At 34.9% G+C, this 12,728-nt stretch overlaps 1 protein-coding gene across 3 annotated transcripts in view; it reads right to left on the bottom strand.

The window, feature by feature from the left end:
- The window catches only part of PHACTR4 (phosphatase and actin regulator 4), a 193,352-nt gene that overhangs the window by 41,667 nt on the left and 138,957 nt on the right, over positions 1 to 12,728 (bottom strand). Inside the window, exon 1 of one of the 3 annotated variants that reach the window (XM_037827989.1) lies at positions 875 to 1,659. The exons of the other annotated variants lie outside the window; for them this stretch is intronic. Coding sequence (XP_037683917.1) covers positions 875 to 920 — 46 coding nt within the window. The 5' untranslated portion in view covers positions 921 to 1,659. Of the gene's footprint in view, positions 1 to 874; positions 1,660 to 12,728 lie in introns of those variants that run through there. 3 annotated transcript variants of the gene reach the window in all.

Raw genomic sequence — 12,728 nt, forward strand, 5'->3', positions numbered from 1 at the left:
TTCATTTCTGAACCCAAAGCGGCCCAGGACTGAACATGTTTTCTGCTGCTTCATAAATCAAAGAGAAGGTATAAATAGTTTTTAAATAGTACAATGTCAAGAAATGTTTCACAGGTTTTCTCTACCTTGCTTATATTTAGCAAACTTTTAATGAACACCAAGTTAAAACTATGTTTCCCAGTTGAAGATCATCTTAAACAAAAAAACCTGACAAGATTGGGAAAATTAGGTTGGAGTGACAATGGACTCCCATTTTACTTATAAGCTTTGAAACTCTGAACTATATTCACAATTATTAGCTTGGTCTCAAGCTCTCCCTAAGACAATAACACTTCAAATATAAAGCACTAACTTCAGAAATGTTCACACCAAAGTTTTGCCTTAGAGAAACGGAAACCAGCACAATGGAAAAAGTCTGAGGCTTATCTGTAAAACATATAACTGAGTCCAAAAGATTAAATCAATCCTTAAAAATGGCCTTGCTTATAGAAGTCAACAGTTCTACTTCTTCCCATATATATATCAATAGCCCAAGCCCTGCAAACTACTAGTAACATACCCCTGAATTCTAAGTAAGAGTTCCTGTAGCACTTACTCATCTTGTAAGGGCAAGAAATTAAGAGGTGGTCTCCTAGCAATTAATATTTAAAACTCCAAAGGGATCAAGTAAAACCCAAATGTGAGTGGTAAATTAATATAACTGACAGTAAAATAACTTAAGTTTTTCATTCATTCTTCATAAAGTCACAAACATCCCAAAGGTACAAACATCACAGTTCTCACATTCAAATCCCTACATAATACTCAGCTTCACCTGTAACTCTGCCTTGCCTTTGTCAAGATTTTCTCAGTTTCTTTGCCTTCTATTACTCACCAACTGCATCTGGATTTACCGGTCTGGAGACGTCAGCTTGCCCCATGATTATATTGTCTGATGTGCCTCACGACAACAAACTGTCCTGGACAAAAGCAAATCTTTCTTAAAAGATAAATCCACATAAGGAGGGGACATGCATTCCTCTCTGTGTCACTGCTGAATGTGAGGAAATGGCATGAGGTCAGGTAATAAGCTGGAGTTTCTGCTTCCCTGTATCCTGGATTGGGTGCCGTCGTTCTCGCAAATATGTCTTCACGCTGGCTCTCTTCACACAGGAATGCCTGTCATTCCAGAGTGCACACTGTGTAGAGCTGAAGTGCAGGAAGGGGAGGAGACTGCCAGACACATTCTAGTTGCTGAGTGGTACAGCCCAAAAAACCCACACCCCTTTTCCCTGACATTGAACTCAGATGGAACTCTCCAGAGACCAGAGGAAAGAGACCCAAAGGAACAAGTCCACTCAAGACTCTACCAAACACAAATCTGTAAACTTAATTGTAGAAATAAGGTTAGGCAGTTACATGCAGCAGGCTAATGAGAGCAGAAATCCATTCAAAGGTATGTTTTAGACACAGGCTTCCCTCAAGAGTAAACTGCTCTGACATTTCCCTGCTTGCTCCTTGTAAAATTATATCTGCTATCTGTGGGTGACATACTATAATCAAGATGAGATGTATGCAGTGGGAATTAATAACATTATGAACAATATTTTAGAAATTAATAGACCTTTTCTAAGAATAAAATAATATTTATGAAAAATTGCTTACTAAGTTGAATAAAAATTTGGAAGGTATTAGACAATTTTTCTTTCTGCTAAAATGCAATGATCACCATAAGATCCTGTAGACTACAAAATTATAACTCAAGTGAAACACAAAACTGTATGTGGAGTAGCCCATGTAGTTGACATAATACATTGAAATATCAGCTAATTACATGCAACTATGGAAGGTCCAGTTTGCACACTTTTTTTACTTATTAATTAAGCTATAACTAATTTATATACAGTCAACCATACAAATCTTAAGACTACAGCTAAGTGAATTTTTACATATGCACACACCTGAGTATATGGAACTTTTAAAATATAAAAAAGCCATATGTAACTTATTATTTAGTCACATACTCTGGATTATATCCTTCAATCCTAGAAGTATGAAGCCAGAAGTTCTAAGTTACTTTCCTGGGCAGAATAACACTGTCCAATTGTTTGGACTATCCACTGGTTATGCTGTAAGAAGGCCTGATACACTCTACCTGAACCAGAACCTCAACATTATGAGTTCTAGGTCTGTCACCTAAGTTGAAAAATGTCTATATTTCACTAATACATGAAGGTAAAAGGGAAGCTAACAATTTTGAACACTATATTAAGGAGTTTTACACTAGTTATTTCATTTAATCATCACCACAACAGGTCACATGTTGTGAGGGATGTATTTATTTACTTTATTTTCAGATAAGAAAAGTAAGGCTCTGTGAGGCCAAATCTTGTCTTATATTACCAAGTTTATAAATGCTAGAGTCCTAATATTCCTTCAATAATAGATAGCTACCAACAAATGGAGCTTTTAGTTTAAAATTTTGTCTCCAAGCTGAAATCCCAGAAAGATTTCCAGCATTTGGACTTTCCCTTAAGTCTTTGCACATTCTTGTTTCCCCCATCATCTTCCATCTGCTTTTGATAGAGAAAAAATAGCACAGGTAACAAATCAAATGACAATATGAAGGCATCTGTAATAAAAAGAAGTATGCAAACACTCAGGCAACTTTCAAATTGTTAATACTGGTAATAGTCAGAAATACATTATGATGTTGACCAGTAAAATAAGAAAAAGGAAAAGGAAAAAAATACATTGAAAGAATGCTCCATTTTAAGAAGGTCTAACACCTCCAAGGTACTTATAATTTATTAGCCTAAAAATGGACCATGAGTAGTAGCAAGTTTTTACTCCTGTAAAATGGGGATATATGAGATACAAAAGGTAGTCTGGCATCCAGTAGGTGCTTAACATATCATCATCATGGAGCAATACAGCATATTGCTTAAGAGCATGAGCTTTGCAAAGTCAGACCGAAATTTTAATTCCAGCTCTATCACTTACAAGGTGTTAAAGCTAAGGCAAGTTATTTCACTTCTCCTAGCCTCAATTTCCTAACTGTAAATGGGCATAACAATATTTACCAATATATGGCAGTTGTAAAGATTAAAATGACATGAACATAAATAAAGAGCTTTGAAATGTGCCCAGCACATGGAAAGCTCTCAATAAACACAAGAATAATTATCATAGATGTTATAGTAACAAGACAAGTTAAGACAGGAGGGCAATGGTGTATAGCAAATAACTAAACAGTCATAGAGGTTGTCATCTCTGTACTATGAATCCAGACAGCAAAGTCGAAGTTTGAAGACAGAGGTTTAGAAAGTCGAATTGGAAGAAGCAGGCCAGGAAGGAAGTCTGAACGCAACCAGGGTTGGTGTATAGAAACATCAAGCAGATGGAAGGGCCCGGACAAAAATGTATGAGTAAAGCCAAACCAGGAAGGGAGAAACAAAAAAGACACTCGGGGCCCAGAAACAGGACCTTAGAATTTAGTATATGTTTGTAGGCCCCTACCACAGTAGAACTGAAACAGATTTATGGATCCTTGTACAGCTGCTGTTTATCTCCTGACAAATTTAAATGCTCATCTTGGCTTGGCTCAATACTGATCCTAGGTTATTGTGAAGATGGCAGTAAAACTTAGAGATAAAAGAATGAAATCATTCTTACTGTTCATCTGGCTCAAGTGCTTCCTCATTACAGAAGGAAGAAACTGAGGGTCAATGAGGTTAAGTGCCTTGCCAAGAGTAAGGACTAGAACTCAGATCTCCTGATTCTAATTACAGGACTCATTTCAGTTCTTACATAAATGGCCAAGGAAATATTTAAGCTGCCAAAGAAATATTCACTTCCCAAGGAAGTCCATACTCTACAACGACAATGAATCTCTGAGAATTGCTAATTTGGTTGTCTTGTGCCAAGCCAACACATGTTTCTCTGACCAACATGTTTCATTTTCATTCCAACAATCAAGACTGACTTTGTAGCAACTGGCAAGCAGACAAGCAGAGAGATTAGGAAAATACTGGCTCACTGATGGCTTTAGAAATGAACAATCAAAACCTTAAATTCATTCTAGTTTTCCATGCATTCTGTTTTAGAAATACAAAGATTAAGTCTCATTTTATAAGTAGACAAATATCTCTTGTTAATTGTCGACTAATAAAAGATATTTTTTTAGAGTACTTTTCCTCCACAGTTTATTGACGCAAGGAATGGGGGAACAAACAGGATTAAAATTTGTGAATCTCTTCCCATTAAGAGAAGAGCAAGAAATACTCTGTAAAAATGAAATTTAATAGGCAAAGGAATCTAGGCTACAGCTTGATTTAGGTACAATCTTGAAGTCCTTTAACCAGAGCTTTGATGAAGCAGTTTCTAAGCACTGTATATGGCCTATAAAGTGTTGAGCATACCAACAATACTCTTTTCCCATAAACTTGAATTTGTACAGTTCCACAGGTGGAGCTCTACAAAGAAGCTTAAAGATATCATAAGCCAACAGCACAAGTTGCTCCAAAGCAAGCCGCATAAACATGAACTAAATTTCTCAACAGCAAGCCATGTATTGTTCTTTCCCTCCATTAATCAAATTCTGATTTTTTTTAAGACTATATGGAGTAAAGGATTGTGCAATATCTTTGTCAGTTTCCATCCGAAAGACAGGTAAGACATCACCCTCCTTTTCTTGAATAAAGTGCAGTTTGATCTGTCTTCTTACATGTTAGTCACAGGGCTTCAATGCTAAAGACAGAGTGAAATCACAGTAGACTTTTACTATTGATGTTTGGACCAGAATTCTTTTCAGACTTGATGCTTAAGTCTTCAATTCACCAGAAAAAATTGTATTATAGTGAATTAAGCTTGTAGTGAGAATCTGTGTTTTCACTTGAAAACCATGATCCTCTAAGTGTATGTAATCCCTTCTATTGCTAGTTGTGACGTGACTTCAACTTTAGTTAGTTATAAAAAATTCCAAATTCTACAGTTTTGGATTAAGAAAATAAATTTTAAAATTCAAAAGCCCTTTTCTTAGGGAGAGAGAGAATGGAGTTCAGAACATAACGCAGAAATTAAGCATAACCTATGTTACTAAGTTCTTCCATTTGCAAACATTTTCAATGAATTTTTTTTTTTTTTTTTTTTGCATACAGATTCTATATTCCCCAGGTTTAACACTCAAAAAACAAAAAACAAAAGAGATAATAACAAATTTTTTAACCTTACAATTTCTTAAGACTATATTTTCTCTGCTGGTTAAAAAAAAAATTCTCTAGAGATTCAAAACTTTAAGTGACTTCTACAATCCCCAAACTTTCTTTTAACAAACACATCATATCATACATCAACACAAGAACATGCATTATATTTCAATAAACAGTTTACAAGATTGAACATGAGAGTATAATGCTTTCATTTAAATGTACTTTTATGCTGAAGTATCAATATAACTTAGATTACCCAGGCCAATAAGCTCTTAGCTATTTTAATTACATCTCCCTCAGCTTGATTCAACATACTACTTTCTTATTGCCTGAGATGTCTCAAGGAGATTTAAGCCACTTCCCTCTAAGAATGGACCAAAAGAAATTATTAGCAGGTCACACAAGCACACATTCAAGTAAAAGACTAATTTTTGACTTCTAGATATATAATTGGGGGAGGACCAGATTCCTTTTCTTTATTTCATGATCTATTGCAATCTAGTCTGGCAGGCTCTGGATAGTTACAGGAGATAACATTCCACAACTAATAACCTGTGTCTCAAAGCTCATGTGGAAATTAGAAAGCCTTGTTAGTCATTTATAAAGTCTTCATCATCTCATCTACTTGTATACATTTTTCCTTTGGCCTAGAGTTTCCTTCCCAGACCCAATTGAGGAACTCTAACTCATCCTTTATGAACTGTGATTATGTGCTCAGCATTGTGCTGGTGCTAAAAACAACAGTTCTTGCCCTTAAGGTGCTTATAGTTCATATAAATAGGATCAACAATAGAGCACGATCAGTACTTAGGTACTATATGGGGGTATGTGTGCGTCCACCTTTGTCCTGAGATCAGAGAAAATATCTTGAAAGAAGTGACATCTAAAATCTGATACAGTCAACCACAGAAAGGAGGTTGGGAAGAGTGTTCTAGACTGAAGGAACAGAAAATGCAATGGTCCAGTATGGCTGAACAGAAGAATCAAGAGATAAGACTGATAAACTGATCGTGACTATTGTCCTGCTGGACGTACCACCTTGAATGGCAATGATCTTCAGACTTTTCTGTTAAGCTAAAAACTCCTCCTGGGGAAGGACCATGATGTATTTATCCTTAAACCCTCAATGCTTAGCACAACTTAGTGTACAGTAGACATGCAACAAGTATTTATTAACTTTTTTCATACAAGAGAACAAACAGCAGTCTTCAATTTTAAGTTTTGTTCATGGAACCTAGTTATAAAAGGCAATTAAGATGGAAAAGTGCCTCTTATAGAGGCTGGAAGAAATGTGGATACTACAGGCTATTCGATTATTCTGAACAATTCTCAGAGTTCCTGTGAAACATTTTATGGGGAAAACATGGCATATTCATGATGGTTTTTGAGAATTACTGCTTTGCAAGTAGTAACAGCTTTCAAAAGGGACAAAAAAAAATTGTCACATGAATGTTCAAATAAATGCTCATATAATCATTATTGTTAAGCTCAAGATCCTCAGCAAAAAGCATCTGCTTTTCATGTGAACTAGCCTGAAGAACGAGGTTGAAAGAGACAGAGAAGGTTAAAAATAAGGCAGGGCCATTGGTATCCTACTCACCCCAAGTAATACTGGTTTCTTTCTGTATGTCTCACTGGATACAAAACAACAACCAAAACTGCTTTCTATTTGTACATTAAATAACTCTTGTTTCCTGCCTTACCCCTACTTCCAGAAGGCATCATGTTTACCAATGGAAGAAAGTAGAGGCTTTGGAGTTGCATATAACTATGTAAAATTTCAGCTTTTTCATGATCAGGTGACTTTGGACAAGTTGCTTCACTTCTATGAACTTCACTTTCCACATCTGTAAAATGGAGATAATTATTCAGAGAGTTGTTATAAGGATTTAATAAGATAAATCTCCAGAAAATCTGACGATTGAAGGTACTTAATATATTTCAGATCTCTCTTTCCCCATTTGGGTTTTTATATAAATGGGGAAAAAAGATTTAAATGTAAACACTATAGTTCTTTAGGAAAAACTGAGGTTCTGATATAGTTTTATGTCACAGTGCTATATATCTTTCACCTTCAGTAATGACAGGCATTAAGTAATTTATATATCTACATGTTTAGAATACATTGTATATTCTTTATAGTGGAGAGGACTGAAATTATGCCAAAAGGACTGCTTTCAGATCCACAGAATGGAAGACCTCAATCTTGGAAATTGGAGCTACAGAGCTTCTGTTTTTCGCTTTCCCCTAAAGTTTCTGTTTTGAGGACAATAAGCTCGAAAGTTCACCATATGCATCAGGAGATGCTTCTAGAACCAAGGAGAGAATTATAAGAAATTATAGTAAACAGGAAAGTTTCAGTTAAGAAAGGTAAAAGGATTTCTCTATGGTTTGTTAAGGATGTGGGTAGTTCCTTAGGGTTAGTACTCTAAGTAATAATTTTTCATGAACTGAAGGTTGATTTTGTGTAGTTACAATTAAAGTGATTAAGGAACCTTAATCCTAAAGAAGAAAATGCTTTATAAAACCACAAGATACTCATAAAAATTAAGTTCCAATTGACCTCTAATAAGGAATCATGAGGTATCAATCAATGATATGTAGAAACTAACTAGTAAGAAATCAAGGAGCAGCCCATCACAGGGTTTTGAAACATGTTCCCCAGTATAATGGCATTTGTTGTTGGTAACTCAAAGGGTTGACTATTATTAGCCACTGCCATTTATCCTTCCTTCTCTCTCTTTCGTCACTGTTTCCAACTCATCTTGCTCTCAAATTCACTTTAAATGAATGAGAAAAAAAATCTAAATACTACCAACACTCAGACACATCCAGTGGGAATATAATAAATGTCTGATGATAGCTATAACATTTGTAAAAGTTATTCAGAAATTTCTAACAAGGAATTTCCTTAAGTATCATTCTTTTCCAGTACATGTGGGGAAAGAATATAGCCTTCATTCTCTACTAAATAAAAATTCTGAGTAATAAACACCTGGCTACTCTATGAGTCAACAGTAATTCCTGCAGAAGAACCAAGGATGACTACATAAATGGAGTTTCCATCTAACTTCCTCCAGCCAGTAACTTAAATACACTTTATTCTTTGTTTTCCATGTATGAGATATCCATATCCCTCAAAATGCTCAATCTTTCATAACCACAGGACCCAGGAGGACACAGGAGTAAGGCAGAGCAAAAGCAAAAACAAAAATGTATATAATTTCTAAAATCAAAGAGATATTATGTTTTGAATTACTCATAATTTTGCTTGTAAGTTTTATCAACTGTTTAGGAAAATAAGAGTGAAGTCAGAGAAAATATGCACAATTTGTGTCTTTGGTCACATGTCTATGCTAAAGCAACTAGCCCAAACCTAGTTTAATCTTTCTGAAAAGCTAATCTTTATTAGCTCTGCTGAGTGTGTAAAAATTTAGCAACTAAACAAAATCTTCCTTAAGGATGCAAATTTGATGATTGCTATTTCAACCTAAGAATCATATCTTTTCTTGAGAAAAGCCCTAAATTAAAAAGTACCCAATTAGCCTTGAAATAGTGTACCCATATTCCTTTGTTCCCAGGCCTAGGCAGTAAGCACATTCAGAATACCAACTATCCTAAAATCCAAGGGAGGGCTGACAACTAGTTTGTTGTATTGATTTGTAATGATTTAAAACAAAAGAAAAAAGATAAAGGGCTGAGATGATCCTTCTGAGATTTATTCATTTGGGGCAAAAAAGTTTATATATATCTTCACACAATTCTATGGGCTGACAGAATCTGTTTGTGGAAGACAGTTTTCAAATGTGACAACTTCCTATGTATATTTGGGGAGTAATAATTTCTTACCAGCCTCCAGTTTTATCCCTTTCTAATCTATTCCCAACTCTGCTACAAGAGTAATCTTTATGACACAAATTTCATAGTGTTCTCCACAGCTTTCAAAAATAAAAAACTTAAAAAATCCTGCAAGAACTGACCCCATTCATTTACTAGATTTTCTCTCACCACTCTCCCATACCCACATTGGTCTCTACTCTTTAGATTTACTCACTTAGATTTCTGAAATGATTCCATATTCTCCCAGGTCTGCCCATCTATGCATTTGTTAATCTCTCTGCCTGGAAAGTCCTCATTCCCTAATCTGGCTAACTCCTACTCCTTCAAAATTCAGTTTATGTGTACTTCCTCAAAGAAGCCTTCCTTGATGTCTGTCTTTCTACTTAAGAATGAGTTAGGCACCCCTCCTCTGTGCTTTAAAGTCATCTTAAATAAACCTTTACATATTAAGGTATATATCACTTTTATTGTAATGATCTATTTACTCATCTACTCCTACTAGATTGTGTATTCTTTGAAAGCAGAAATTGTCTCTGTATCCTCAGCAAGAAACATAGTGCTCAGCACATAGTAGACATTCAATAAATATCTGAAATAAAAAAAAAGAACAGAGGGGTCAGAGGTACAACAGGATCTTTTACTCCTCTCAGAGAAAGTTTTTTTGACTGTTAGTATCCCTTAAGGGTTATGAGTATTTATGTTGGGAAATGTGCCAAGTCTGTAGGTAATGAAAATACTATAATAAATCACTGAACAGTTTAATAACAAAAATAAAAGAAAAAGACAGCCATGATTGAGATTATCTTGCTAGCTATGCATTACATGTTACTATAAATTCACTTCCACAGATGCTCATGCCACCACAATCTTTCAGTTTTTAAAAAGGGTTTCTTAGAAAAATTAATGAAAGGTCTATAATCAAGAAAGACATTTCTACCACTCCCCAAACTAAATCAATAACAATGAAACTCTCCAGTCCCAGTGTTTCACAAGAAACCAAAGTTACTGAAGCACGTTTGTAACATCCTTCACCTACATTTACATTCCTTGAGGCATTATTATCAGCAATGCACAGGTTATGTTTTATGACTATGTGTTATCTATTCATATACTCCCAGGTAGTCAGGAAGCCCCTAGATTTTCCTATTTCCCCATGTTCACCAAATTCTCCTATTAGATACATGAAAGAAACAAACAACAAACAACTTTCTTTAAAGAAATCACAAACTGTTTGAAAGGACATAGATACAGAAAAGGAGATAATATGCTATACAAGCAAATTTTGTTTTAGCAGTTTCCTTAAGTACAAAGTTATTCATGAAATTCCAATTATATACTATATTTACCTAAATGAATGTTTTATATTCATTCTGCCTCACACTAATAGTTCTCAGACTTCTCTTTGAGAGCTCAAACTGTACCTTATTTATTTTCCTTCAAGGCAGCTAGGGCAGTGTGCCAACAAAAATTTATTGAATGAATTAATGAATCAGTCATTAAATTAATCTATCTACCCACCAACCATTCATCTTTTGGTTGGGATTAGGGTATGTGGTAAGTATGACCATAAAATATGAAGCAAAACTAAGTGTCCTTCACTGTAACCAACATTAAGCTATAGGCACTGTATACGTTATAAGATTAAAACCAGAATTTTTTTAGTAATATACTAAGCTCCTCATCTTAGCATGAATGTCCCTTCTTTGGTGCCACTTTTTTCTTTTATTTTTTTAAAGGCAAAAATTCTTTTTTTATTAGAGAAGTTATAGGTTTACAGAAAAATCGTACATAAAATATACAGTTCACATACTATTATATACACTTTGCATGGGTGTGATACATTTATTACAATAGATGAAGGCACATTTTTATAATTGTACTATTAACTATAGTCCATAGTGTAATTTAGGGTTCACTGTTTGTGCTGTACAGTTCCGCTGGTTTTTTTTTTTTAAGATTTTTTTCTAGTAACATATATACAACCTAAAATTTCCCCTTCAAAGTACATTCAAATGTACAACTCAGAGCTGTTAATAACATTCACAATGTTATGCTACCATCACCACCATCCATTACCAAAACTTTTCCATCATGCCAAATAGAAACAGTCCATTTTTAAGCTTTAACTCCCTATTCCCTACCCCCACCCCATTCGCTGGTAACTTATATTCTAAATTCTGACTCTATGAGTTTGTTAATTCTAATTATTTCGTATCAGCGAGCACATACAATATTTGTACTTTTGTATCTGGCTTATTTCATTTAACACGATGTCTTCAAGGTTCATCCATATTATCTCATGTATCAAGATTTTATTCCTTTCTATGGCTGAATAATATTCCACTTCATGTATATACCACATTTCATTTATCCATTCTTTGGTTGATGGACACTTGGATTGCTTCCACCTTTAGCAACTGTGAATAAAGCTATTATGAATATCAGTGTGCAAATATCTGTTCATGTCCCTGCTTTCAATTCTTTTGAGTATACACTTTGAAGTGGGATTGCTGGGTCATACAGTAATTCCATACTTAACTTTTTGAGGAACTGCCAAATTGTCTTCCATAGCAAATTGTACCATTTTATATTCCCCACCAGCAATGTTCCTTTTTCTCCACATCATCTCCAACACTTATAATTTTCAGGGTTTTTTTTTTTTAATAGTAGCTATTCTAGGGAGTGTGAAATGGTATATCATGGTGGTTTTGTTTGATTTGCATTTCCTTGATGGCTAATGACGTTCAGCAACTATACATGTGCTTTTTGGCCATTTGTATATCTTCTTTTGAGAGATGTCTGTTCAAGTCTTTTGCCTATTATTTAATTGTGGTGTCTTTTTCTTAAGATGAAGGGTTTTGTTGTATATTCTAGATATGAAAACCTTGTTGGTTATGTGGTTTCCAAATATTTTCTCCCATTGTGGAGACTGTCATTTTGCTTTCATGATAAAGTCCTTTGAGGCATAAAAGTTTTAATTTTGATGAGGTCCTATTTATCTATTTTTTTTCTTTTGTTGCTTGTGCTTTGGGTGTAATATCTAAGAAACCACTGCCTAACACAAGGTCCTGAAGTTGCTTCCCTATGTTTCCTTCTAGGTGTTTTATAGTTCTGGCTCTTATATTTAGGTCTTTGATCCATTTTGAGTTGAGGTAAGGGTCTACATTCATTCTTTTGCATACTGATATCCAGTTTTTCCCAGCACCATTTATTGAAGAGACTATTCTTTCCCAGTTGAGCGGTCTTTGCCTCCTTGTAAAATCAGTTGGCCATAGTCATGAGGGCTAATTTCTGAATTCTTTATTTGATTCCATTGGTCTGTATGTTTGTCCTTGTGCCAGTACCATGCTCTTTTGATTACTGTGGCTTTGTAGTACATTTTAAGATCAGGAAGTTTGCATCTTCCAACTTCTTTCTTCTTTGTCAAGATGTTTTTGGCCATTCAGGGCCCCTTATCCTTCCATACAAATTTCATGACTGGCTTTTCCATCTCTGCAAAGAAAATTGTTAGAATTCAATTGGGATTGCACTGAATCTATAAACCGGTTTGGGTGGGATTGACATCTTAACAATATTTAGTCTTCCGATCCATGAACATGGAATATCTGTCCATTCATTTACGTCTTCTTTGATTTTTTAGCAATGTTTTGTAGTTTTCTGTATACAAGCCCTTTACATCCTTGGTTAGATTTATTCCTA

The sequence above is a fragment of the Choloepus didactylus genome, chromosome 2 (genome assembly GCF_015220235.1).
Source record: "Choloepus didactylus isolate mChoDid1 chromosome 2, mChoDid1.pri, whole genome shotgun sequence".
Classification (NCBI taxonomy): domain Eukaryota; kingdom Metazoa; phylum Chordata; class Mammalia; order Pilosa; family Megalonychidae; genus Choloepus; species Choloepus didactylus.